At 41.5% G+C, this 27,799-nt stretch overlaps 1 protein-coding gene and 1 long non-coding RNA gene across 3 annotated transcripts in view; both read right to left on the minus strand.

Annotated features, from left to right (window-relative positions):
• Nucleotides 1-4,510: 4,510 nt before the first annotated feature.
• Nucleotides 4,511-10,536, minus strand: LOC138683890 (uncharacterized). The gene is made up of 4 exons (XR_011323378.1): nt 10,175-10,536; nt 9,049-9,180; nt 5,540-5,819; nt 4,511-5,006 (listed from the first exon to the last, which is right to left on the minus strand). It is a non-coding gene; the product is annotated as an uncharacterized lncRNA (long non-coding RNA).
• Nucleotides 10,537-18,133: 7,597 nt separating this feature from the next.
• GDA (guanine deaminase) overlaps nt 18,134-27,799 on the minus strand; it is a 36,097-nt gene continuing 26,431 nt past the window's right edge. For both annotated transcript variants that reach the window (XM_069776682.1, XM_069776681.1), the window contains 3 exons: nt 27,564-27,682; nt 26,448-26,475; nt 18,134-25,398 (listed from right to left, as the gene is read on the minus strand). In XM_069776682.1, coding sequence (XP_069632783.1) covers nt 25,328-25,398; nt 26,448-26,475; nt 27,564-27,682 — 218 coding nt within the window. In that variant the 3' untranslated portion in view covers nt 18,134-25,327. The remainder of the gene's footprint in view (nt 25,399-26,447; nt 26,476-27,563; nt 27,683-27,799) is intronic.

The following is a 27,799-nucleotide window of genomic DNA, read 5'->3' on the forward strand; positions in this document are numbered from 1 at the left end:
TATACCTGTATTAAAGCAAAATCAGCTACTTCCTGTAGCATAAAATGCTTTTATCTTTTTTTTCTTTTGAACCCAAGAATGGCTTGTAACTGGTACTTGAGGAGAATGTGCCTGTTTTTTAAACTGTTGTGGCTATAGTGTGTTAGGACAGGTAATAGTACTGATACTGGTAGTTAATGATTATGATGGTCTCAGTCTCTGCTTATTCATCTGACCAAAGGCTGTACTTGGGAAGACTTGTTGAAATAATTGATCTCAGTAGATCTGTGGAGGAAAGTATGGAATGAAAAATCCCTCATTGTCCTGTGAAATCATGAACTGTATCATATGTAAATTGCCCATAAGTGGGGTATGAGCCTGTACTCAAAAGTAAGTCTGGAGGCTCCCCTGAGCTTTGTTCTTTTAGTAATTTATGTAGTGTCTATAATCATTCAGGAGCCCTAATGCTGTTGAGTCTCACTAAACACTCAAAGGAGGGGAAGGTTGTTTAAAAAAAGCAGGTATTGACAAGGGGGGGGCGGTATTTAAACTTAGATGGAAACACTGTGGTACATCTTTCTTGGCAAAGAGTAAGAAGGTAGGTGCAGAGTCTTTCAGATCCCATTCTCTGCTGCCCAACTTAGAGACTGGTCTATATTCCTAAAATAAATGTCTAACTCCCATGGCACTGCCAGTCACAGTTTTAATACTGTGGTATTAAAATGCTTTGAGAAAGAGTCCATCTTCTATAATGTCTAAACATAAGCCATTCATAAAGCTGCTATCATTTGCTCTTGAGTTTAAAGTGACAAACAGCTACTAATAGTATACCCATCTTCCAAGGAAGAAACATGATCGCTTCACCATGACACTGATCCTCATTTAATGTTTGGCTGTTAGATTGAGATGTTCTTGACTTACACATAAACACACTGTTCTGGGAAAGGTCTTCCTCTGTCCCCAGCAAATTTACCACATGATGGGAACTTTTATTTAGTTAGGGAGCAAAAAGGAACATACAAACAAATGAGTAACTTAAAGCAGCTATGTGACTAAAAAATTGTTTCATAATCTTCACTTGGTGAAATCCTTGCCTAGCTGATGTTATGGCTGTGCAATACTATGTTCCACAGGATTCTGTGTAAACTTACTGACAGCTGTTACTGTTAAAACTTGGAGTGTAATGATGAGCTTCCTGTGGTGTTTCCAACCTGTTGCTGTAAGGCTGATGAGCTGCCAGATGACTTGGTTGGTTGTGGTGCATAAGGATGCCATGGGGTCGAGGAGTCCTGGCTATCTTCCTGGTCCTTAGCCCTTTGAAAACTTGCTTCTGAGAATCAGTAACTCTGCCGTGTGCTTTGGAAGGTCGTTATTCACAAGTGTAAAGGCATGTCTTACTTGTATTTGTCATGTCCCTTACTCAATCAAAGGATACTTAATAAGGATTTGACTCATGCCTGGTGTCTATAATGAGTCGAAATGCATGTCAGTTTCTCTGTGTTCCTAAGCAACTCTACAGTATTGTCTGATGCATATGCTTGAAGGAGGAAATGCGCAGCAAATAAGGAAATTGGTTTGTTTCAGGTATCCAGGTGTGTTAAGTAGCAATGACTTAGTAAGAAAAGGAACTTTGCTCTCTGTATAGATGTGTGATTTTTTTTTTTATGTTTGTTTTATTAGTTTCTCAGCCAGCCAGACAATGAAAATGCCTTTTCTCACAAATGACCTATTACTGACTCACTTGATCTTTTTCATAATTAACCACCCGGGAAATTTGATGGACTGTGCTCTGATTCAGGAGACACAAAGGGCTCTGGCAGTACACCTGAAAGTGTCTGGATGCCATTGGAATTAATAAATGACAAACCCAAACAGTTAACTGAGGAAATCGGTTAGAAAACCTGAGCTGGAAAAATAATGAGTGACTACCTGTGGAAACATTAAAACATAGTTGTGGCAGGTACACCTGCCCTCATAGAGACCGAAACTTTTTGACTGAGAGAAAATAACCCAAAAAACTAGAAGCCATGGTTTGGGGGTTGAGCCACCCAGCCTGCATGATGGCTGTGGTGATGTACACGCTTCTGCCGGTGACAACTGTCACGTACACACTGGTCGAAGGAGAAGGCCCTCAGCCAGTGAAACACCTCAGTCAAAAGAAACTTCTCGACCTTTCACTATATATGATGGCAGGTCAGACTCAACTAGGGTTTAAACAGGGCCCTGCCGGAGGGCAAACTGAGTCGGTCCTCCTCGGAGCAGCAGGTCTGCAGTCGGGGACTCTCCCCTTGGGTCAGGATGCTGCCCAAGGTAACTCCTCAAGGTTGGGAGCCCTCATCTTTTAGGTGACTGATGCGCACATTTGGGGTCATCATTTCTAAAGCTTAAGAATTCTTAAGTCGGTTGTGCAGTATTAATTTCCTCTCACATCATTGAACCTGTGATTTACTAATGTTGGAGTTCTAAACAATTTTGACTGAAGAATAAATTCCATGGTGTTTAACACCTGTTTAATTTGATTGTGTGAGTCTCGGTGACAATAGCCCGAGAGCAAAGTTCTCTTTGTGAGTGATTAGTTATCACCACAGTGAGGTCAATATCTAACAAGACAGTTTTAAATGCCATTTCACAGCCCTGAGTTACCCCTTAATCTACTGTAAACACTTCAGCAGAATGTGCTTCAGCCTTTAAATTGCCCATTGTAGTAGTAATTTAGTGATGGACAAAGAGAAACAGGGTTGCGGGTTTTTTTGGTTTTTGCTAGATTGAATTAAATACAGAGACCATTTCTGCTTGAAAGGGCACATCAGCACAAAACAGAACCAAGGACCAGATTTCTGACTCCTAAAAAATTGAATTCAGTGGAAGAAGCAAGTCTTGGCATCTTGTGGGATGCAAAATAGCAGAGTATCAGCAGCCTGTGATTTAAATGAAATGAAAATAGAAGTGTAAAACTGTTAAAGATGGCAGTACTGAAATAAATGCAAGAATCATCACCTACAATGGCAACCCAAAACACTGTAGCTTGACTGTTTATTTGTGTAGATACAAAGCTGTACCATTTTTAAAAAAAAGTGTTGATTATTGAAATGACTAGAGTCACAGCTTTCTGAAGATGTGTCTCACTCTTGCCTTTTGTACTAGATAGTAAGATGTAGATGACACTTTTTTTTTTTTTTTAATAATGCCCATTTCATTTCAGTGGATGTTTCTCTCCTGTAAGCTTGTGGTCAGTATCATAGCAATGTTGGAAGTTGGGTTTCTCATGTGAATGTTACTTTGGCTCAAGCCCTTTAAGTAAGATAGCTGTATCTTCACTAAACCTCCTTGTAGTCCTAGCTTTTTTCTCCCTGTATCAACAACCAGCTCACAGCATTCATTCCCAAGTAGCAATAAGCCTGGTTGTCACAAGCTGAGGTTTATTCATTATAGAGAGAAAAAGAAAAATACATAGGATAATTATATCTACTCTCACACTTGAGTACAAGCATGAAGGGTAGACTGTTGTGTAATAAGTCCTGACCCAGGCAGGTTAAGTCTTGTACTTAACTGACCGTATGGGCACCTGAGAGGGTTGTAGGGTGAAGCGCCTCCCTTTCTGCAGGCATTTCACAGTGCGGTTACCCATGGCCCGTGCCAAGCAATGGCATTTCCAGAGCCTCCCTCCTGCTTCCAAGTTCCTGTTGCAATGCCTGTAATGCTAAATGACTACCATTGCAGGGTGATGCTATTTTTAATCCATACACAGGTGACAACATTTCTAAATTACATTACTGTGACTGTGGAGCAGGTTCTTACTTTGTTTGCTTTTTCAGTTGTTGTGCATGTATTATATTTTTAAAATATGTATAGGGGCTTGTGTGTGTATCAGAGAATTTTATATATAAAATATACAGTGCCTTAATCTTTTTCATTTTTCTTCCAGTTAACATTCCATATCTTAAAGGATTTAACCGAACACAAGCCTGATATTTGCAATGTCATATACTGTAGTTAGGAAGTAACCATCTCTGTATAAGACCAGCCTGAGTACCAGCATAAGATGACCTTCCCTAATCATAGATCAGGGCCGTGTTTGCTAAGTGAACCACCAAGGCTGTGTTGCTCATGAAAAATGTTTAAATCCAAGGAAAGAGTTAGAGTCACTGACTGTGTAATAGCCAAATTTACTTACCTAACTGGACTCAAGACACCTTAGCTGCCCACCGCTTTACTTGCTAAGCTACTTTAAAATGTAGCTGCACCTGAATTGTTTTCTTACACTCCTCCATACCCTCAGCCAGCCAGCCTCACCATGATTTGGTTTGCTATTAGGGAAAAATCAACAGTTTTAAAATGCTTTTTTCGGGAGTTTTGTTTGGTTTTTGAGGTTGTTTTGATAGGGCTGAGTGCTGTTGATGGTAAGTCACTTTTAACCTGCTCTTCCTGGTTCATGTATTTTCAGGTTCTTCCTACAGCTCCTTCTGATGATACAATAATGAAATCAATTTAAATGGAGGCAACATGACCTAAAGGATAAACTGAAGCCACGGTTCAGTATGGGACCCTGCTCAAAGCAGAACTTTTCCACTCTTTCAGCTTAATTTTCCCACTGCAGCCATAGGTATCTCAGTCCCTTTATCCAGTGTCTGAAAGGTGTCATTAAATGTTAGCCAGGCATATGTAGAGACGTGTATTTGGGCTTCTCTTTATTGGTTGATTTTATTTTCAGATTTCATCGACAGTGGTCTTTACACATAGTTAATGTATTTTGTTTTCTGAAACCATTTTGTTGGTGATGTTCATCACCTTGTTGATGTATTCTTTTGTGAGAGGGGTGTTAGAAGTACAAGGTGTTTGCTGAGCTACTGCACAGCAAACATGTAGGTGGAGAAATGCTCCCTACAGCTCAGACCTTTCATCTTTGGAGACCTACAGTGCCCCTCTCTAATATTTTTGCCTGATTGGTGATTTTGCAATATAGCGAGACAGGATGAAGTCCCACTGTGAATCTTCACTTACAATCTTGGTCATTTTACAGCCCAGATCTGAGGAAAAGAAAAGCAATTTAATTCACTGTTCCTCATTCCTGTTTATCTACTCTTTACCATAATGTACATTCACATTTATATTGTTTAAAACCCATCCAACCTGCCTCATTTGCTGATGAGGATTTTCCTTGAGCAGAGTGCATTTTTACTGTAAATTTGATTGAAGTTTACTTTAGTAGGTCAGTGAGAAGTTGGGCACATGATGAGTATGTCCTGAGTTCCCAAGGGAGCCTGTGAAACAGTTAGTGCACAGGACCATTTGACTTTGATAATGCTTCTGGGAGACCAGGTCAGACTAGGTTTAAACAGGATTAGGCTAAAGTAGATTTTCCTTAGTTGTATTTTAAGTAGCATGGGATTTATGAGGGGAAAGTAGGTTTATGACCCTGGAAAAATCTTGATCCCTTTCATTCTGGTTATAGTCTTCAGAGTGAGACTGAGCTGGTTCCTTTGATGGCTACACTGGACTCATCTCATGGATAATATCCATACGGATTTGTGTATTTCTGGAAGATCACCTTGTGACTGACCTTGTAGGACCAAAGACTTGGATGTTTTGCTGCCAGTTCAGTCACTGCCACAGCTCATGGAGAGTTCACCAAGTACCAGATTTAGCACAAGGAGGGGGCAGGGACAGTCAGAAGAGGTGAGACCACCACACACAGATTTGCAGGGGCTGCTGAGGAATTGCAGTTTCAGTCTCAGTGGTGAGACAAATTGGCTGGTAGCTTCTAGCATGTAGAAGTGCTGCAAAGTCTGGCATTTGCCATTGTGGCTTCAAGGTTTGCTAGCTGAGTCCAAGCCCTTAACCTGCAGGTTGCAGAAATGGGTTTACGTTTGATTTAAGGTGATATTTTTGCTGATACTAGTAATTTAGTCTCTTACATGTAAGCACCTGGCAATAAATAAAGGACCAACAGTGGGAATAGTTCACTGGCTCCTCAGCAACATTTTCTAAGCCAGAGTTTGGAAATCATATTATGTTAGGAAATGGCCTTGAGGTACAAGTTAATTTACTCAGCATTTCACGTAAGCAGAGTTTGTTGTGTTTAACGGTCTGTCATCTGTTGAGGGTGAATCACAGGTCAGCACAGAGTCATTTCTCAGTGTCAACCAGCCTTCAGTAAATAGAGGCATTTAACAGTCATCTGCAAATAGCTGCTGGAGACCAAAGGTTACATCAGTGAATAATAACATTAGGACTTTTACAGTCCTCTTGCTCTTTGTTTCCCAGAGCCCTTCATGATGGTGGGTAAAGGTTGCTGTCCCCAATGCACAGAGGCAAGGACAAAGCGTGGAAGGGGGTCAGCAAGGACACAGCTCTGTGGTCTTGGCTCCAGCTGAGCCACATTACCAGCCTACTGCCACCAGCTGCTTGACTCTCCTACAGCCCTAGTTTTTCACACCCTCCACCCCACCATATGCAATTGCTTCCTGATTTGTTTTCATGCAAGTGATCCAAGTTAAAAAGCCACACTTTAAAGAGCAAGACCACAGATCACAGAGAGGGTGAGTGAGTTACGCTGCCAGAAGCAGAAGTACAACATCTAGGGATGCCCCAAGTGCAGACCAAACCCATGCTGCAGCGAGAGGAGCACATCATCCGTGTCCTAAGCTGCCCCTGGCTGTGTAAAGCAGAAGTGGCAGTGACAGTGCCAGGTTCCAGACCCAGCTGTCCTTGCTTCTTCCAGGGTGCCTCTACCACATCCCTGCTTCCCCCACGCTCTGGGGTGGCAAGAGCTTCTCCCCTCCTGGAGGGCAGGGAGGACCAGGGGAGATGTAGCAGCCCTTCGGCTGGGGCCTGAGCAGGCACTACACAAGCCACACCTCCATTGTGTTGTGCTAGCTGGCAAAAACAAATGAAGACTAGAGGTAATGGTTCCTATTTTTACCTTACAGCAAACACTGCCCCAAAATATCCATGTACTTCAGTATGCTTCTATGGAGGCTAAAATCCACCCACCACCACACTTTGTCCTCGAGCAGGCTATTAAAAATCTTCAGTTGCTAGCACTTCAGCTCAGGAAGCAACGGTGTCACACCCACACCAAACAATAAAAGCAGCAATAGGCAAGAATACCCGTACTCTGTTACACTTCTGCTCACCGACCTCAGAAACACCCTTACTCCGTAACTAACTCCTGCAAGCAGCTTCGGCTGGCCTTTGCTTTCCTCTTTCATTCCATCCCCCTCTCTTCCTGGTAGCAGTTTTACAGTCTGAAGGAAACACGTCTGTGATTTTCTTAAAACAGTTCACATAATTTGAAAAGCTGCTGGGGGGTGGTGGTATTTTTTAACTAACCACGGTAAAAGGTTATGGGCAAGAACATATCTTTGCAGGGCTTATTAGTACAGGAGAAAGAAAGTTAATATATGCACAGCCTGCTTCTGCGTATAAGTAGTATGCCATTTTGGGCTACAAATAGAGGGCTATTTTTAAAAAAGCTGACACAAAAATGTCACTATTGACTACAAGTCCTAAGCAGCCAGGGTACCTTCCACTTTTTTTCTACCAACTATGCCTTTTTTCAGGGCATGTTTTACTAGCATCAGTTAAGTTGCTGACTTCTGTTTATTTTTTTTAACCAAATACAATTTAGTTAGGTGGAGTACAGGCAAAGGGATTGTATAAAATCCATGTGTTCTCCCAAACCTGGTCATTGTGGTTTTCTTAAAGTCTGTTGTTCAAACACACCTCGTCGGTATGCAGCTCTGTTCTAGATGAGAGCTGGATCTGAAAATCCCTGCCTTTCACTCTTCCACCCAAGTTGTCCAAGTGCTGTGTGTAGAGAAGTGAAGCCTTGTGTCTTTCAGAGATCAGGGTCATGCTTTTATCTTTTTAAAACCTTTTGTGTATCTAGGGTTACAGCCGCGAGCATAGTGTACAGCTTTTTTGTTTCCTGTTTCAAGGAAAGGGCCATTCTCAGCCCACAAAGCTAGTAACACAACACTGCTCAGGAGGCTGATTCAGCTTGAAATAAGCTGTGGCTAACCACAGTCTTCCCCGTGCCTCAGCTCCCTGCTGACACGTCCAAAAATGATTGCTGGGTAGGTCTTGGCACTTCACAAAATCTGCGGGAAAGGATGGCCAGGACAGCCCTGACACTGACGTCCCCACGCAAGCAGGAGTCCCAGCTGCTATGCCTCCCCACGGCCCGGTTCAGGCTGCCCATGCCCCTCCAGCAGTCCCACGCTGGCTGGCAGGGCTGTGGTCCTAGCCGTACCCGCGGCGGTGCCACCCCCAGCCCGTCCTCTCCTGGCAATGCCTCCTCCAGCCGTGGCAAGCCTCTCCCTTCAGTGACTCAGCATCTGAATGATAGCCTTTTTTTTTTCCTCCCCCCTCTGTCTTGACAAGGAATTTCAATATAAGAAAATTGCATTTAGAAGGAAACAAAAATAGAAGAAACTAACTGGCACCTTAAGGTTCCCCTTTCCCAAGGCTACAGACTAAGGACAGATCTACCCCATTTGTTTAGTTGAAGAAATCATCAGGCGTAACAGTGAGTCCCAGAACAAGGTTTCAGGGCCAAGTAAATATTTTGGACAGGCTTGTTTATTTTGTCTGCGCTGATAGTGCCAAGCTCCAGCACCATGAAATCAGGCCGCTTTGACCGTATCCTGCTGAGCACCAGAGCTCAGAGGGACTTCAAGTAGCCCAAAATGCTATCCAAAGGGCAGAGTTATTCACGGCGCCTCAGGGGCTGTCTATGACACACCACCACTGTGATGCTGGATGTGGAATTTCAGAGGTGCATGGGTCAGCTACAAGGCCCTGCCTAGACCAACTCAGCCCCTGCCAGGTGCACTGCGAAGGGAGCAAGCACTTACTGCCTTTGCTGGTCCACAGGGTCTTGGGGCAAGTGACTAAAAGATGGAGAAAATGCTTGAAGTCAGCCAGAAGGACCTGACCCTGCATGGTGGCGGGACAGCATCCCCTCCACCAGCGTTGCCCCAGCACAAGCAGTCTCATAACACCCACACTCACTGCAAGTGCCAAGGAAGATTGAATTTCCCCAGGGGATGCTGACCTCGCTTTTACCTGCGCTCAGAGGCAAGGCATAAACATGCCGCCAAAGCCCACACAAAGCCTTGCAAGCTGCCACGTGGATCGCTCCAGCCAGGGAGTGTTGTGTCTCTGGTCCCTTTTTTGTTTTTCAAAATGATGTTCTTCCTTTAAAGGCAATGAAGATAGAATTTCTGCAATATGCGAATGTCCTTCATAGAGCCTCTGCATGGTTTTTGCCCATATCTGACCTGACTTGTGAGATTTTACAACAAAGGTTTTCCTGGCTGCCCATGCAAACTCTGAGAGGAACACCACAAAAAAAAATAAAGGAAAATGCAAAGGAAATTATTTCTTGTCAGGGAAGGGGGGGAGTAGGGTTTTTTTCCAGTCTGTTTTATCATTTTATGGAATTTTGCAACCAGGAATTTTATGTCATGTTAAGTGATCTGACATGCAAGCAACAATAAATAAGAGCATTTTTTCTATTTTTATGATGATACGATAAAGTGTTAAAATAGGAGTCTCAAAGTCCAGTGTACAAATATTTTAACCTCTGGTGTCATGTTCACCTTATTTTAGTATTGAAAAGGCCACTAAAGTTGATCACCCTCTGCGCAGTAAATGATCCAAGGGAAATGCAGAGGGGAGCATGGAAGCTATTTATGCCCGTGAGAGACGCCACACGAATCTTTCTCATACTTAATTTTGTCTGATTATTAGTACGCATTTGTGTGGGCAGCAGAGGAATAGGCTTGTTAAATACTGCTTTGAAATCCGTTAGCTCAGCCCCCATATTTTGGAGTTAAACATGTAGAGATTTAGTGAACTTACTTAGTGAGTCACCATCTCAGCAAATGCAAAAGACAGTTCAGTGCATTTAGCACTGATATCACATATACAATTAACACTCCAGAACACTTCTCTAAATAACAGAACGACCCAAAGCAGTTATTTAGGCCATATTAGTAACTAGGGTGCAGTGTTCCTTGCTGAACAGGCAAAAGTCCCCTTTATAAGCATCTTCTCATGCTGTTGAAGCTGGAAGGAGTTGGTAAAATTATGCCTGCAGAAAGGTTTAACTCTCACAATGTAGCACAAACACTACAGAGGGGAGCAATATGATGTAATATTTCACTGCCTATCAGAGCAGGTTGCTTACACCTTTTCAAGCAGTCAGCGGTGGCTTTCTTTTCTCCAGAGAGGGGCAGAGCTGGCGGGTGAATCCTTGAGGCCAAGGGAGATGCACATTATTATATCCCCTCTCTTGGCAGAGAAGCAGCAGTGCCCAGCTGGTCTCTCCTAGGCTTTGCTGAAGACTGAAGCAGCAACTGGGCCATGATGATTTTCTTACCCTCTAGTGTAAAAGGATGAGTAAGTCTTATTAAAGGACTGTTGTGGTTATTACAAAGTCCTTGGTAACATTACAAATATTCTTGGTAATGTCTAGGACCTTGGTCTTGTAACCTTCTTCTACAAAAGAAGGCCAGCTGAAATCTTCACGGTCTTTGCTTCTATGAGAATGTTTGGGTTGCATGGTAATCTTGGGTTTCGAAAACAAGTTACAAAAGCTTGTCCTTGCTATATACTAATATCATGCATTTCATCCGTACATCCCACATTTGTCACCACACTATCTTATTGTTTACATAATTGTACTTGGAGGACAATTTAGAAAACAAAATATAATTGTTCTGAGTGCTTATGTGAATAACAGAAGTGAGTATGAATAATGATTCAAAGGGATATTTTGCACTTTGTGCATCTGTTTGCAGTCAAGCTATTTTAACTTTGAATTCGGTGGAGTCGAAGCTCAAGTATGTCTGTATTTTGATGCAGATTTTTAAACTTGTCCCAGAACATAAAGTTTTTGTAGTGCTTACAGACTGTATATCAGCAGGAACTCACAAAACATCTGTGGAAGGAGTTGTGAAGGGTGACTCCACTGCCAACTAGGCTGCCTGTTTCTCTCGTGTTCTTATCAGGAGGGTAAAATAACCATGTTCTTATTGTACTTCTTTTCTGTTGGAAAGGATCTCTTTTAAGTATTAGGTTTTATGTAAGTAGGAGCCAGTGGAGAGGAAGAGAAATATCGTCCTCTTGCCTCTCTCCCCTCTTTCTATGCCCTGGCATGCAGTTACTGCTCTCTTCTTCATAGCAGCTCTCATCCCACACACCACATTTGTACAGGGAGAAAGAAACTGTGGACACTTGATATTGTTAATCAGCCTTAGACCACGATAAGGATGTTAGCTGTACATTTTTTTTTCTGAAATCTGGCCAATGCTGAATCTGACGCCGTCCTTCAGCAGTGCCCAACTTAGCATGTCTATCAGCTTTGGCACAGAGACACTAGACATTTCAATGGTTAATCCCAAGCTGTTTGGCCTTTGCACAACATGTACAAAATGTTCTGCTGCTTCCAGGTCTACGAAATGGTCTGTTTTGTTTGGGGTATAGGTAGGACTGGCTGTTATTCCATGCTTTCTGTGAAACCAGCCCAATCTACTTCATGTGTAATTTGCTGTCCAGCCCTAAACTTTCTCTGTCGACCCAAATTGCAAAATAAATACATGAAAACATGCTTTTGATAAATCCAAGCCAAAATGATAAAAAGCACAAAACATTCCTACTTTTCCTTGAAACTGATTTTAAGCACAGTGATGCTAGTGGAAAAGGTGACACTATATTATTCACTATAGCTTGCAGTCTAGGAAGCAGGGATGTGTTTAAGCAGCCAGTTTAAAACAAACAGAAGAAATTATTGTGCTACCCAACATATAATGAACAGGTACGACTCACAGTCACTGGGTGTTACAGAAAGCAAAACTAAATGTTTCAGACAGTGATTAGGCAAACTAAGGAGCTAAGCCAAATGTCCCTGCTGCAAAGTTGGCTTTAAACCTCTTTGACTTGTTGGCTGAAAGTGGGGAAGGCTATGAAGGATGGCTCATGCTGTGTCCTGCTGTCCTCCTGCACGCCCATGTTTATCAACCTTACTAGAAGTCAGTTGTGCTAGGTAAACCCAGCTCGGTCCCTTTTACATCCTTGCGTAAGGAAGAGCACAGTTATCCCTGCAGGAGGATGGATGCAGTGAGCAGTGGCTGGTGTGCCATTGAGGACATACCTGTGCTCCACATGAAGAATGCAACACTGTCAACAGTTCTGGGGTTCCTGAGCCCACTCCCCTTTGCTGTAGTTTTTTCCAAATTGACTATTTTAAATAAATGAGAAAGAGGTGGGGGTTTTTTGATCTGAAGATGGAAGGGCCAGGGTCATCAGTGTGACAGTCCTTTGTGGATTCACAGAAGAGGTATTTTGTAGGAGCGAGAGTTGTTCAAGCCACTTTGATGCCTAGTTAGTTCCACACTAGTCCCACACCAGTCCCACAAATGCCCAGGAGGATTTACAGGTAACATTTGCCAGGAGAAAATCAATTCTATTTGCAATGGGTGAAATTTTTCTTACTTTCTTCTTTTTCTTTTTGTATTTTTTCTTTTTGTTCAATTGCATTTCGGTTAGCAGAGGCCACTAAACAACCATTAGCTTGAAGCAACTTTCTGCTGCTGACAGCCTAAGCTGGATTTCGTGGATACCCTAGAAGTGACACTTCATGAACTAATTAGAGGAGCAGCTGTTTTTCAGCATTCCAGAAAAATGATTCCAGACTGACACAGGGATACAGAAAACCACTGCTCCTGTGATCTCTCAGCTGAGCACTTACCTCACTTGGCTGTTCAGAGATATGAACTATTTCACTTGAAGCCCATGCTGGATACATCTTGCCAGTTGCAAAAATTCCTACAAAGAACATGTTACCTAAATGATGGTTAAATTCCACTGGAACTGATGAAATATTGGAAACAACACTTTTGTCAAAACACATTTTTCCATCAGAAAATGTTTCACATCAAATTTTACAAGCAGCTCTATGTTGAATGTCGCAAGCAGGGCAGTCTCCTGGCTCTTTTTGCAGGGAAAAGCTGAGCTTCGAGGAATAATCGTTTCACATCTTTGCTGTTTGTGTTTAGGGTAACCAGGGGTAGGTGGTCACGTGTTTGGTGGGGAACTGATCAATTTCTGCAGTGCTGTCTGTCTCCCCAGAGGGTGCTCCCTCTGCAAATCCCCAGCATCATTTCAGGTGACCCCAAGCCCAGCCGGTGCCCAGGCGAGGAGCAGGAAGGGTGCCCTGGACCACGCTGTCACAGTGGTTTACATGCTGCCTTCGTGGCCTCCATACCTGAAATCACCCATCAGTCTAATGAGGTGATGTAATAAAGAGGTAACACCATTTACTTTCCTGTGGTTTTTTTTTTACTGTACTGATAGTGTGTCTCACTCTTTCTGCACAGTCATTTGTGCCTGGATACTTGCATCTCTCATTACAGTTTACCATCCTGGCTAGAAACAAAAGCCACCCCTGCCAGCATTAGCAACAGATGCTTTTACTCAAGCAGGAATCAAAATTGCTCCTAAAAGCATATAAAAATAAATTCTGTTGTAATCCATTCTTCCTGTATGACTTTATCTTTCTTGTCTGGGGTTAAAAGGGAGCAAAAATGCTGGAATATTACTATAAAAATAGCCCTTCTTGGAGACCACAGTTGCACTGAATAAAAGGACTAGAAGAGCTGGCTGACCTTTCCTCCCATGAGGAAAACTAGCGTTTGTACTGGGTTTGGTTTTCTTCCTTAAGCTTCCCCTTTACAGAGGAAGAAAGCAGTCCATTCCATGCAGAGAGCAGACTGTTGTTACCTGGGCCATGACGCTGAGGTCCTCTCACCAGCCTCGGAGAGGCAGATGCAGCAGGGGGGCTGCCAGCCCGTGGCGCTAGCAGCTGGGCAGGCGCCAGCCCACCAGCAACATCTCTTCAAAGGAGATTTTCTAGCTGGTTGATTTCCGTGCTCTTAGCAGCTTGCATCAAAGTTCACTCTTGGTTTTCCTCTTAGAAATCCACTACATTAACTTTTCTGGAAAGGACTAATTTGGGAGGGAGTTATCGCTATTGGCCTGGCACTGCTGTGACCCTGTAAAGAAATTGCTTGAGCTCATAGGCCATCATTAAGCAGTCTTCCAAGGGAAAAAATAATCTAGAATAAGATTCCATGAGGCTGCATTAAAGGTGAACTGCACTTATGACGTGTACAGGTGGGGAAGAGGAGGAAGCAGAAAGATAGAAATGGGCTTTACCATTCCTTCTCCCATTCCGCAGCTTTTACTGTGTGCTTCTTTTTCCATCATATTAAAATAGCATCTACTTTTTTCTCATCCAGCAGCATCTACCATTGTGGGAAAAGGTTAGCAAGCCAATTCCAGGCACTTTAAATTAAATCACATTTTTGCAGGAAAGACCTAGAAAATCTAAAAGGGTGTCAGCTCCAAGCACAAGCACACCAGAGCCTACTGCTACATGTCCTGTAGGGGAGCACAACCACAAAGCCTGGCACACATCCTGCAGCCACACACGTATGAAGGTGCTGGTGACTCACACACCCGTGGGTTCAGCACGTTTCATGTTTTCACAGGCTGCAGCCTTCAGCACTGCAGCCTGTGTAGCATCTGTTCTTTGGGCAATAACCATCAGGTAACTCCACAGATCCTAGAGGGTCCACATTACTGTTTTTTTTGTTGTTGTTGTTGTTGTAGTGATTTTAATTTAAGTGTGATTTTCATGGCCTCAACACCAAGGAAGTGAGTGTTCCTTTGGGCAGGTTGTGTCCTCTTCTCCAGCACTGATCTCAACGCTGCAAGAAGGCTGGAGGACCGTTCAAAGAAGTACTGCAACTGTCAGACAGTGCAGCACCTAAGACTCTTGTACCTTTCTCTACCCTGGATTTCAGCTGCTACTCCAACTATATGTATGGGTCAGACTTTTTTAATGGAAGGTTTATAGGTCACTGGAGTCAAAAGCGTGAAATGGTAGTAAGTGTGTAGGGCAATGGCTGCATGGTGCTTGCAAGCAACTGCTTCTCTACGTGATGCACTGTACTTTGAAAGTGCAGAGATACTCACAAAAGGTGATGGCATGTGATACTGTGAGGGGGCATTATCAGAGGGCTGTGGCTCACCAGGGGGCTAGGAAGACTGTAGATGCCCTGGCAGCCCAGCCTTGAGGAAACATGCTCCAGAAGAAGAGGCAGAGAGGCTGTGCAGGGACGGGGGTAGAGCAGCGCCGGCAGATACCACCCTCCACTCATAGCCTGGTCCCCACTGCCCCTACCCCTGGGCTGCTTCCACTGGTCCAAAACACTTCTGTAAGACACAGCCTTGGAAATAAAGCAGCGGAAAGCAGGACAAAAATTCTTGTTTCTTCCATTTTTTCTCCTCCCACTCTTCTTTTCATTATTTCTTTTGTTCTTGCTTTCCTTTTTTCTCTCTTATTTTCTTCCTTTTCCCTTTCCCTTCCCTTTCCCTTTCCTTTTCCCCTGCAACAGCTCTAAGGGTTTTACAAAGCAGGGGTAGTATTACCAACCACTGTTCTTTTTAAAGAGAGAAAAAAACCTGAAGTGCAGGGGTTTATGAAGGTTGCTCATGCCATGTTCCACCTCACACTGCCTCACCTTGTCTTCGTCCCACATCAGCACCTACAGCCAGATGTGGCAGCTGCTACGGGATAGCAACAGCTCCCAAACCAGGCAGAAGTGCAGCCGAGAGCTGTCTGTGCACATGCACCACTTCGAGATGGCATTTGTATCAGAGGAAGTGCAAGTACAGCAATCTGAATTTCATTTTATTCTTGAAGGTTTGAGATGGTGTTGAGGTGAGGATGTCCGAGATGGCATTGAGGAGAGGATGCCCTAGTGATGGGGGCACCAGCCCAGGAGTGGCAGGAAACTGTGCTCAGCTCCCTGCTCTCCGACAGGCCTCTGGTGAGAGTTTGGGCTGCTCATGTAAGCTGGCTGAGCGATGGGGTGTCCAAGCAACCTCCCAAACTGTTAGCGCGGAGTTCAGCAGAGCACCACGCTTGAGGGAGCAAGCCCCCGTAATAAGCCAAGATGGTGAGCGTTTAGCATGTGCGTAGTGTCACGCTGCTCTTACCTACTGTGCCTGGAACAACTCCAACCCTAGTCACTCCAACCTGCTCTGCGCGTGTCCTGGCTTTCGCTGAGACTTTCAGCCCCACAGGTGGGTACGTGATGAAGGCATGGCCTCATGGGGTACCTCATCCATCCCCCTCTCAGGGCCTGGAGAGGTCAGAGCTGAGGATTGCAACAGTTCATTTCTTTATAGGTTTAGGCCTAGAAATCTGGGAATCTCTCTTTCTGTAACACCACCTTCTGCATACAGTTCAAACTCTTTCTCTTTTCCCTCAGTTATCCCTCAGAGCTTGTGGATCTTCACATAACAATGCTGGAAATGCCCCCAACATATGCAGCCCCTCAGCCGGGGTAGGGAGGGAGGACTGCTCAGCGCTGGCTGGTGGGTGCTGCAAGACAGCAATGTTCCCGTTTGGCACATCTGTTTGCTGTTTCACAAGCCATAAAAATACAATGGTGACTCCTCCTCAAAAATAAAAGCTCAGGAAACAATTTTTACAACATCAAGTTAATACAACGAGTATTAGCACTGCCCAGAGCTAGCTGGAACTGATATTCTGTATGAATTATCAAAGGAGCTGGGTTTCTGACAGCTATGAACCTTGCACCACTGTGCTGGGAGGTTGAGATTTGTTTAAGTGGGGGCTGAGATTAAACTTTAGCTAATGTTTTAATACTTCCAGGTTCTAAGAAGCAAAATACCGTTTATATTTTGAGATGGTACCTCTAGGACAAAATATGAAAGGAAGAGGCACTGCTCATATTTCATCTGGATTTCATGGCATTTCTGGCCATATTTTTAGGTTAATTCCTAAAGGACAGTTTTAATCAAAATTAATGCAAGAATGCAGTCACAAACTCATTACTTTGGAAGAAAGACAGCTAATTACAGAGTACAAGCATAGGGCAAGCAACCTTCATTTTGCATTTTAACTATGCTCTTAAGTCATGAACTATAAACCTATTAAGCTCAGTTATACATGATTCAGTATCTGATCCCAAACCAGTAACAGTCATTGTATTCTTTTTAATAGCCATAGGAGAAGACTGATGAAAATTGCACTGGTAACGTGCTCATGATTATTCAATGGCGCTTTTTTAAGCCTGCAAATTCTGTGCTCACTTGCGCACGCTGTGCCTGCATCAACTCATTGTAGTGAAACAGGTAATTGTAGCCTGAGATTTACTGACAACATACCCAAAGGCTCTCAAATTTTGAAACTGGCTCACAAACCCTCTATACCATAACAACTGTGCTCACATCTGGAGTTTATACTACTTTAAATAGGTAAGTCTCAACATACCACTCTAGCAAAATGTCACAAAAGCATTTCTTACTGCTATTTTCCAAAAGAAAATGTTAAGTAGCAGAATTCCTATGCTGAAAGCCTAAATGGGCCCTTCTAACAAGAACAGTAGTCTATGAAGAAGTTTTCTTTCACTTGTCTTTTCTCTGTAGTTTGCATGACTTCTGCTGCTAAGTTGGTTGATGAAAATACAGAACAGCTTTATATCTTGTGCACACAATTTTGCATAAGTTGGTAACAACTTGCACATAATTCTCAAAATTTCAGCATACAATTCCTCAGTGGTTCTCCTATGGTAGTTTGTTTTCAAGGAAATCCACTTCTTTTGGATTTCAGAGCTTCCTAGACTGGGGACATTTCTACGCCTGAGCTTTGAAAAGTAAGAAAGAGAAGAAAACACATTAAAGGAAATGTGACTCTGTATGCTTGCTGCCAAGTACAAGAAGAAAGCATTTCAGGATAGTCTACTTAGACACAAAATAATAAAAAGGTTACTGAAGCACTGGCTTTGATTTATCAAGCCAACAAATCTGGTGATAAAGATACACAAAAAGCTGTAAGAGTTTTGAATCTGGAAGAAGATCCCCTAAAGTAACATTATGCATACTAAGCAGAGTTCGCAAACCCCTATGATGCATGCGCCCAAGTTCCCCAGGGAACAGGTAAGTTCTGTGCACCTCCAACACTTTGCTGTGTATTATGGTCTTCACTGTAAATCTTCATCAGTCAGCTTGCCACCTTTCTCTCCTCCAAAGTCAAACACAGAAAGAGATGAGGTTTGGTGTAAACACAAGGCCTCTTTATTTTGTTTCAACAGTACATGACTTCCCATTTAGCATGATCAAAACCAAGCAGAACAGTGGAAATCACATATACCATTTTTCCTAATACACTGCTTTTCCTTGAAACTACACGAGTACAACAGGAAGAATAAATTCAACAACATTAACTGCAGTTAGGCATTTTTCACAAACGAAAGAACCAGAGCCTATGCACAACAGGCAACAAGCAGACAAAACCAAGGACCAGAATCAGAAAAGCTTACTCCAGTGAGATACAAACTCTTTTTTGGGGAAACAAGGTTCCTGAAGCAAGGTCTGCAAACTTCCTCAGCTAAGGAGTATGTGCAACAGCTTTTTAAAAGCTTCATCAGCAAAAGTTGTTAAAGGAACACACAAACCAGCTCTGAAGCCACAAGAACAGATAGGACGCAGATCAAAGCCTTCAGTTGTCATAGATAGTGGTCCCTTCTACTGAAGGCTTATCTCCAGGGAGTTTTTGTACCTAAATGTACCTAAGAGCACTTGGCTGAGCAAAGCCTGTGGGGACTTTCTATGTTTTTGCCAGCTGCTCACAGTTTACATCCTGGTCTTGGCTGGGTTTAATTGTTACCAGCTAACTCAAGTGTGTCCTGGTTTCAGCTGGGATAGAGATAATTTTCTTCTTAGTAGCTGGTATTTTGGATTTAGTGTGAGAATAATGTTGATAACACACTGTCATTTTAGTTGTTGCTAAGTAGCACTTATCTTAAGTTCAGGATCTCTCAGTTCCCCATGCTCTGCTGGTGAGCAGGTGCACAAGAAGCTGGGAGGGAGCACAGCCAGGAGAGCTGATCCAAACTAGCCAAAGGGATATTCCATACCATAGAATGTCATGCTCAGTATATAAACTGGGAGGAGTTGGCTGGGAGGGGCGGATCACTGCTCTGGCATCTGTCAGCAGGTGGTGAGCAATTGCATTGTGTGTCACTTGTCTTTTCTTGCTTTTTTATTATTTTATTATATTACTTTTCATTGCAATTATTATTACCATATTATTAATACTGTTGTTAGTACTACATTTTAATTTACTTTCGTTATTAAATTGTTCTTATCTTAGCCCATGAGTTTTACATTTTTTCTGATTCTCCTCCTCATGCCATTGGTCAGGGCGCAGGGAGGTTGAGCGAGCGAGGGGCTGCGAGTTGCCTAGTTGCTGGCTGGGCTTAAACCATGACAAGTCATTAAGCCAAATCACTGCATCTATGAGCTGTGCAAACATAATGACATCTACCTGATGGGACAAATATTTTGAATTTAAGTGTTAGCCAGGTGGGTGTAAGATTGCTTTTTAGCCTTATCCTTCTCCCAACCCACTCACTCAGCATAATTATTTTCAAACTAAAACCAAGTGTATGAGAAACCGCAAACTAAAACCAGAATTAAAGTGAATACACACTTCAGAGTCCTTACCAGGGGAAGGAGTGTGAGTCCAGGCATGACTATTGCATGCACTTCTACAGAAGTGACTGCCTCTGCAGAAGCCACAGGGGACCTCACTGGCTGGAGCACACTACGATTCAAGGCATTTTCCAAGAAAGAATTTCCACTGACATTTCCTGGAAACTACACTCCAGAAACACTGCTCAGCCTTTCAAGAAAAATTAACAGTTCTATCAACTTTACACAACAGATTGTTGTTGATGTTGTTGATGTTCTTTTGGCTTCCCAAGAATTGTTTTTATTGCTGTTGTGTTTTTGTACAGAGAGTCTTGCAGATGTCATTTGCTGGCTCCTCTGTTGAGAGAAGCACAAGTTGTTGCACATACAAGGGTCTAGAACAATCCCCCAACTTTAAGCCAAAGTTCCTAGTACCTACAAGTTCACTGTTAGGTATATGCCCGTGTAATTTAAAACGTGCTGTGCTCTCTGCAGTGTGCTTAACTTCAAAGCAATCTGATTTTTAAAACAGCTCATCTTCAGTTACTCTAGTCACACCAGATGCTTGTCTTCCCTGTGTCGGGCTCAGTCACCACCACGCCACCAGGCACACAACAGGGGATGATCTTTGGGACATGCAGGAGCAGAGATTCTTCCCTGGGACCAGGCTAGTTAAGTCTCTGACCTGGCCAATGCCAAATGTTTCATAGGACATGTGGAGATAAAGCATAGCGTGCCCTTGCACCAGGTTTCTTCTGGAGTTGTTACAGGTAATTTTGATTTAAATCTTGAAGTAGAGGTTAAGAGTTGAAAAGTGTTATATAATTATGCTATGATTAGCTACGATTATTTGGGCTTGTATTATTAAGCATGTAAGTAACTGATTTGGAAATCTGCTCAGTTGTTGGGCCTCAATGACTTTCAGAAGGAATGAGGTCCATGATTTAAAAGAACACTGACAGAGAATGTATCTTCTGAGTGTTTCCCACCTAAAACTTCACTGACACTTCATCTTGTTTTTATGAGGTCCTCTGATTTAGCTTCTTTCTACTTTGCATTGTTTTGTATTCTGCTACCACCCTTTTCAAATTTCTTCTCGAATCCTTGTTTTTTCCCCAGCTCTTTCACAAATTTTAAAAATTCCTTGGCTTTTTTAAAAAAAATCTTCTACTTGTACACTATCATTTTAGAGATGAGTTGACCACTGCTACACACAGGGCTGCAGGTAAGGCAGCACCGTTTATTCATACAAACCCAGTATTTTAAAAGCTGTCCACCTTATCATCTGTTTTGGATTGTTCCTGGAAATGCTTAAAACAATATTTTTAAACATCTTTTCTGAGCAATATTGTTGATACCTTTTCCTTTTAAAACTGGGATATTCTTTGAACTTGGGCCTTTTATTTTTCAGGACTTTCATTTTATTTTTAAATGTATAATCAAGAATAGTTGCAGTCTCTTTTGCTTAGTAGAACAGTAGATATTTAGCAGGAATTATTATCTTTTGCTAATCTGCATTGCATAATCACAATTAAAATTTAAAAAATCTATTTCTCTGTAAATATTTTTAAATTAAAATATTACTACTCATGTCAGCTTTCATAAAACCATTATAACTTTTTCATTCATGAGTGTATAATCAGGCACAGACTTTAAACAGGGTCATTTTAACGTTTCTTTTCTAACAGGAAGTGCACTTACAATACTGAAAATGTTCAGTACAGTGAACAAATACACATTTTTTTCCCCTACAAAGCTTTCTGATTGCACAAAAAACACAGAATAAATATAAACATTAGGCCAAGGCAACATCTTAAAGTGCAGAACTCCACTTGCCACACATGACTAATTCATATAATGCTGCGTAATGCATAGGCAATACTTACTAGCATTTTATTAATTTCCAAAACCTGAAGTGACACGAGATCAACATATAACAGTAATTCAAATACATTCCATTTATAAGTAAGTGCTCACCTGAACATAGAACACATTAAGCATATTGTCCCAACAAGCAAGCTTTCTACAAACTACCCTTTTTTTTCTTTGTCTGAATGGTGCACTAACATTGAACACAAAGACACATTAAGAAACAAAGATCTCATCCACAATCTCGCAAGAGAACTAATGGGGAGTGACGTCTGGAAACAGTTGTGTGTACATTTTCCCAGAGGTTTTATCTTATGTCAGTAGCACAGTGTCAATTTATACTGACTGAAAATTATCCCTTTCTTTCTTTCTTTTCTTCCACTTACTCATCTCCCCTTAGTGTCTGGTTGCTTAACTTTAACTTTAACTTTTTTTTTTTTTTTTTTTTTTTTTTTTTTTTTTTTTTTAGGGGGGGAGGAGGGAAGGACAATTGCTTTAATTTGTCTTCAGCTACTAAGTTCTGTGACAATGAGGATGGAGGGGGAACAGTCCAAGTCCTAGCCTCCATTAGCATTTTGGTCTGAGACAGTAGTGCTGTTCTGAAGTGAATTGCTAATCATCCTCCCTTACTGAAACTTGGTTCAGTTTGCAGGGTGGTTTTGGTACACAAGGATTAAGTTTATTTTGGAGGAAACTACATTGGAGCCTAGCTGCATGCCAAATATACTCCAGCCTCTAAAAGAGACACTAAGAGTCTGAACCAATTATTTGGCCTGCTTCAAACTGCATATGCAGTGCGGACATCTGTCCAAGGAAAGAGACTACATGTAGTCTTAAGCTGCATATAGTGTAGATGTATAAGTCTCGGCAGTAACTGCTTTCATCTACTGACCCTCCCTTACTGCACCAAGTATCTTGGCAATCTACATACAGCCAGAGAGTCCCAAGGGCCGAAACTTCACAGTGGGATCCTCAGTGACTTTCCCAAAATTGCTTCAGAGACATTTGGCTACTACATCTTCTGTATCTCCTAAAACCTTAAAATTTTTGCACGCAAGCCGTCTTCCACTGAACAAGCATTTGGGACTACCTCAGAGGACACCACTTTGACTTTTTTTCTGACATTACAGCCTTTATCCATTCAATTCTATTTAAGATACTGTTGTTGAAGGTACCTCCCAGTTTTTTTGTTATATTAATTCCTCCACTGCCTTCCTCTCATATCAAATTCAGGCTTCTTTCCTTTACCCCGAAGCACCTCAGCATTTAGTGTAACGCTATCGATCTTGGTCCTCGCTTCCCCTGGTCTTGGGCATTGCAGGGTGCTGCAGTCAGCCCATGGCACTACCAGCAGGCAGAGCTCCTCCTCCAGCTGAGATTCTTAAAAATTGGATTCTCCATTTCTGAGTCTGGGTAGTGTCTGGGTACTAGACACTAGTAAAGCTATAATCAAAAGGCTGAGTTCCTACCTTGTGTCTGAATTTAACAAGAATCAAACTGCTTATGACACAGCCAATATTCAGATACAAAGCTCATTCGCAGCAGTTATCCTAAGGAGTCCCTTTGTAACTGGGCCAGTGGTATAGTGTTGAACTTGCTGAAGTTTTTCTGTATTCCCAGTCTGCAAATAAGCAACCCCTTCTCCCCTGCAAATCTTTTAAGGAGAAATGCTGAATCCCATTCTTAACAACACTACAAAATAGTGAGAGAACAATGAAGTCTGAGACAGTTAAGACCACAACTGAAATAAAAGCACTGATGTAATTCATAGCTCTGGAAGCGAAGTAGGGTACAAACATACATTGTACACAAGGCTGTGTAATCTTTCTCCGCCCCAGAAAACATTCCTGCAGGAGAGCCAAAGCTGAAAACCATGAAACTCCCTAAAAATAGTTTCAAACAGTAACTGGGGAGATTAAAACGTGTCTCACAGATCTTTGGTTTTGGAACATGAAATTTGGTCAATTAAATTCATGTCAAAATTCATGAGGAAAAACGCTCCCTGAATCAGGAAACCAAGTTAAAAAGCTGAAGATTGTATTTGCCAATCAAGTGTGCGACTGTGTAGGTGACTGGGACACATGAAAAACAAAATGGTTAAGAAACCACCCTGATGGAATGTGGAAACCTTATCCTTAAATCTTGACTCCTAAAGCCTTAGGAATCATTGAACGTGATGGGTAGGAAGGCTGTGCCTCCGCCAGCACAGGGCACAGCGCAGTCAGAGCCCTGCGACGAGGACACCTGAGCTGGCTCTCAATGCACAAGCGCGCAGCTGCACGCGGGTGGTGTCTGCAAGCCCATGTACCCCCCAAACCCCCCCACCGCTGTTCCGTGGGGCTGCTCAGCTTTGGCAAAAAAAAAACCACACTGAAAAGGCTGTACTGCTTTAAGTGCCCAAGCAAGCTTTTACACTTCCACTCGACGCTATCCTGGCTCACGTAGGCGTAAGCATAATGGTATGTGAACTCTGAAAATGCTTTTAAAATCAGAAAGTTATCAGTGACGTTGGGCCAAGCGCTCTCTCAGAAGTAGACATAAAGTGAGACTTGGGTGCAGTGACCCCCCTTGTTTTGTGAACAGAGGGAAGTCCTATGCCTTTATGTTGCCAGGCAGTGGAATGAGAGTGTGAAACAAAGCTTAGGAAATCAAAGGAGTTTGAAGCAGGCCTTAAAACCATATTTAACGCATGTTTATAGTAACTCAATACCATATTGTCTCTATTGACACTGAAATTAAAGCTTACAGCCTTTGTTTTGCAAAAACGTAATAAAGAAACAAGAAGCAACCCCCTCCTCAGACTAATCTCGAAAAAAAAAAAAGAGAAAAAGTCTCTGAAAAAAAGTAGGAAAATACGCTTTTTAAGAAAGGAAATCACAGAGATTTCCAAAACAAAAAGGGCACATTTTTTACTTTGAATTGTACAGCGCTGGAATTATGGTTGCCACGTTGAAAGACGCAAAAGAGCACGTTAAAGCTGAGCTGCTTTTTCCAGTGATGATTTCCACCTCAAGTAAAAGGTGGTAAAGGCCACAAATAGCCTGTTTCTCTTGGATGTTTCTATAAACCTACTCACTTCCCTTACAGAAAGGAGAAGGGACATCGTATGGTCCTGTCTGAACAGTCAGGAGCAAATGAGCTTGGGAAAGGTTCTGCAGGAGGCTGAACTAGACGAAGCACTCCTTCTAGTCCAGAAAAACCTCTTCATTTGTTTGTCATTGAGTAGCCTGCTCAGGTATCTTAGTGCCTGCTTCTAATTTAACATGTTTCTTTCTGTCTAACTATGAATGACAAATCTGAACTCTTTGATAATAAGGACCCTTATTTATTTATAAATACACGCTTCTTACCTAATTTATCTTAAAAAAAAATGGTTTAAATGAAATAATTACTTTTAAAAAAATAAGCTCCTAAAGAAAACTGGAAAATGTTCTAAATGCCCCAAAAGGTCACTGATTTTTCCATATTTGGTGATAATATTATGGAAATTGCATTCTTCCATGATACAAATTATCTGCAAAATCAATTTACTAGCACTGTTTTTTTTTTAAATTCAGAGGCATTATAAACAATGAGAGTCTCACTTCTCTTTGTAATGCTTCCTACAGTATTATTAAAAGGAATAGCAGGCGTCCTCTTTAATTAAGGTATTTACCAAATCCCCTATCAATGCACACATGCTATTTTTACAGATAAATTTTGAATATCCATTTCCTCTAGAACTCTGACAATTTTGTTAAAGTAATTCTTGAACGGTCTAACAAAATTTCTAATGTTTGCAAGTTTTAAAACATTAAACAAAAAATGAGGTGTCATTCCTGATGATCAGGCACTGTGTTTAAGAAATCTTTTCCAAATCAGATGCAGAATGTTCAGCAGAGTATTTTGCGAAAGGGAAACGGATTTATACTGAACTTGAAAAAGGAACCACTTGCTTTCCAGCCACATACACTTCAGAAATATTCCGATCATCACCTGAAATAACATGGTCAAAACGGAGATTTGCACATAAATCTATGCACTGATTTAATTAATGAAAATTATGCAATCCACAAAATCAGTTTTGGAATACATCATTTGCAGTGACCATTTCCTAGGACTGAGAAAGTTTCTTTGAAGAGAAATAGTCAGGGCTACCACAAATATCAATGGATGTTTAAACTACCCATGCTTTTTTGAAGAAATAAACATAGCATTCAGCTGCTGCAGTGGTGTCATGGTGTCATTTCTATATATTTAGTAGATTCAAAGCCTGAAAATATTATATATCTGTACAGAAAACACATTGTTGCACAGTATCTGAACTAACTCAGGTACCAGGCTGCAGTAAAGCTGGTTTGCCTCAGCCAGCTTCTCAAAAAGGCAAAAGCTTAATTAGAGAATGACACAAACATGGCCAGAGCTAACACCCATTACCGCTACATAACAACATAATGGGCAGCACAGCCCTAGGTCCAGACGATGTCCTATAAAGAATATCTATTCTCTTAGCAGGGTGGGATTGTTTGAGTGGGGTTTTGTTTGTTTTAAAGGCCTTTTTTGTTTGAGAGTGAAAAAATGACAATGGCAACTGGTCTGCAGAAGTCCTTCTGAGCTGAACTGTTTCTGAACTGGGGATTAGCACGTCAGTGTTACTTTACTGTGAAACACGATTTAGCTCATATTGTAGATAAAGAAAGACAGGTGTGGTAATAAATCTGACAAACTTGGTGCATCTGATCATGTTAAACTGACTATTTGACTACGTCCCAAAGAACAAAAGCCAAACCACTTCATTCTTACTCAGTATTTATAAATAAAAATTAATAAATGTAAGTAAATGTATATTTGATTAATGTAAATAAATATTAATAATGGTGACATATTAATGTTTATATACAATGTAAATATATTTAATTACTGTAAACAAATGTATATTTAATTATTTGTAAATACATGTAATATTAACCTCCACATTAATTTAGGGAATTTTTTATGTATGAAACAACAAGAGAATTTTATATGGGCTGAGACTCAGAACATACCTAGATACAGGAACTTCTGGACAGTGTCCTATAAAAAATGGGAGAAAACCAAATTCAGAAAACAGTATCTGATATCCCAGATCATAGTTATTTGAAGCTTGAAAGAATTGCTAGAAATAGTTCTCACAAATATTCCTACTAACAGTAAAATCAAAACTTAATTTGCATGTTTTCTCATAAATAACTTTCAGTAAGGAGGCTGTATACCATAGGAAGAAAACACTGCACAAGTTTGACAAATATATGCCCAAAACACCATACCTCCCCTCCCTCTTTTTTAGAGTTCTCAGATTCACTTATTGAAAAATAAGACAAAATTGTAAGCATTTTTAAAGTCCTAAGAACTGCTAACTTACCTAAAAAGGTTTAGATTTCTTAAACTGGAAAATATTTTTTTCCAGAATATTTGAAATAGGAAAAAGATTTAAAACTTAAATAATTCAATCTAATCCAGATTATTGTGGCTGAAACAAATTAAGGAACAATTACCTCACCATTTATGCCCACATTTCTAAGTAAATGGCGACATTCAGAATAGAGATGGTGATAGACAGTCTGGCCACATAAGTAAATTCAAGTTGTTCATTACCTTTTTAATTATAAAAGGTTTCTGTATGAGAAGGTGTGCTCATTGCATAATGCAAACATTGCATATATATTTGCATAAAACCCATGCTTTCAACTCAAATTAGCTGTCTAGAGTTCTTGCTTAAATTTACAATAGCAGTGCAGTCAAGGCAACCTAGTCTATCTGGGAACAGGTTGCCATTTTTGAGTTTGAACTCAAAGTGTTAACTAAAACTGAATTGCTTTTTCTTGGCTGCCATTTATCACTGCAAATAGCTAACTCTAATTGTCAGCTTGGGCTAATAAAACATACATTAATAAATGCTGCATGCATTTTTGTTCATGGGGATATGAGACTGTCACTGAGGACAGCAAGATTCTCAAAAAAAACAACCACAGAACCTCTTGGGCTGAAACAAGACAGCAGTGGTGGAGTACACCTGACTCCTGCTACTGGAATAACCTCAAGAGACTTACTCTGGCTGTATCACAGACCTTCCCCACATCATTTCTGGTAATTTTTTTGATCATTAATCCTGTTCTGATTACCTCAAAATTATCAGCAGAGAACAAGTCAAAAGGGCTGTCTGAAGCCTTCGTGTTGATTAGCAGTGCATCAAATTCTTTGCCGACCTCAAAGTTTCCAATCACATCATCTAGTCCTAGAGCTGAGGAAGAAAATAAGATCACAAACAGATCTTCAACACAAGCCTCTTTCCACCATGTGGAAGCACCTGGCAACTTACTTGAGATGTTCATAACAAAAACTACAAGAATTTAGATGA

The sequence above is a fragment of the Haliaeetus albicilla genome, chromosome Z (genome assembly GCF_947461875.1).
Source record: "Haliaeetus albicilla chromosome Z, bHalAlb1.1, whole genome shotgun sequence".
NCBI classification, from domain to species: domain Eukaryota; kingdom Metazoa; phylum Chordata; class Aves; order Accipitriformes; family Accipitridae; genus Haliaeetus; species Haliaeetus albicilla.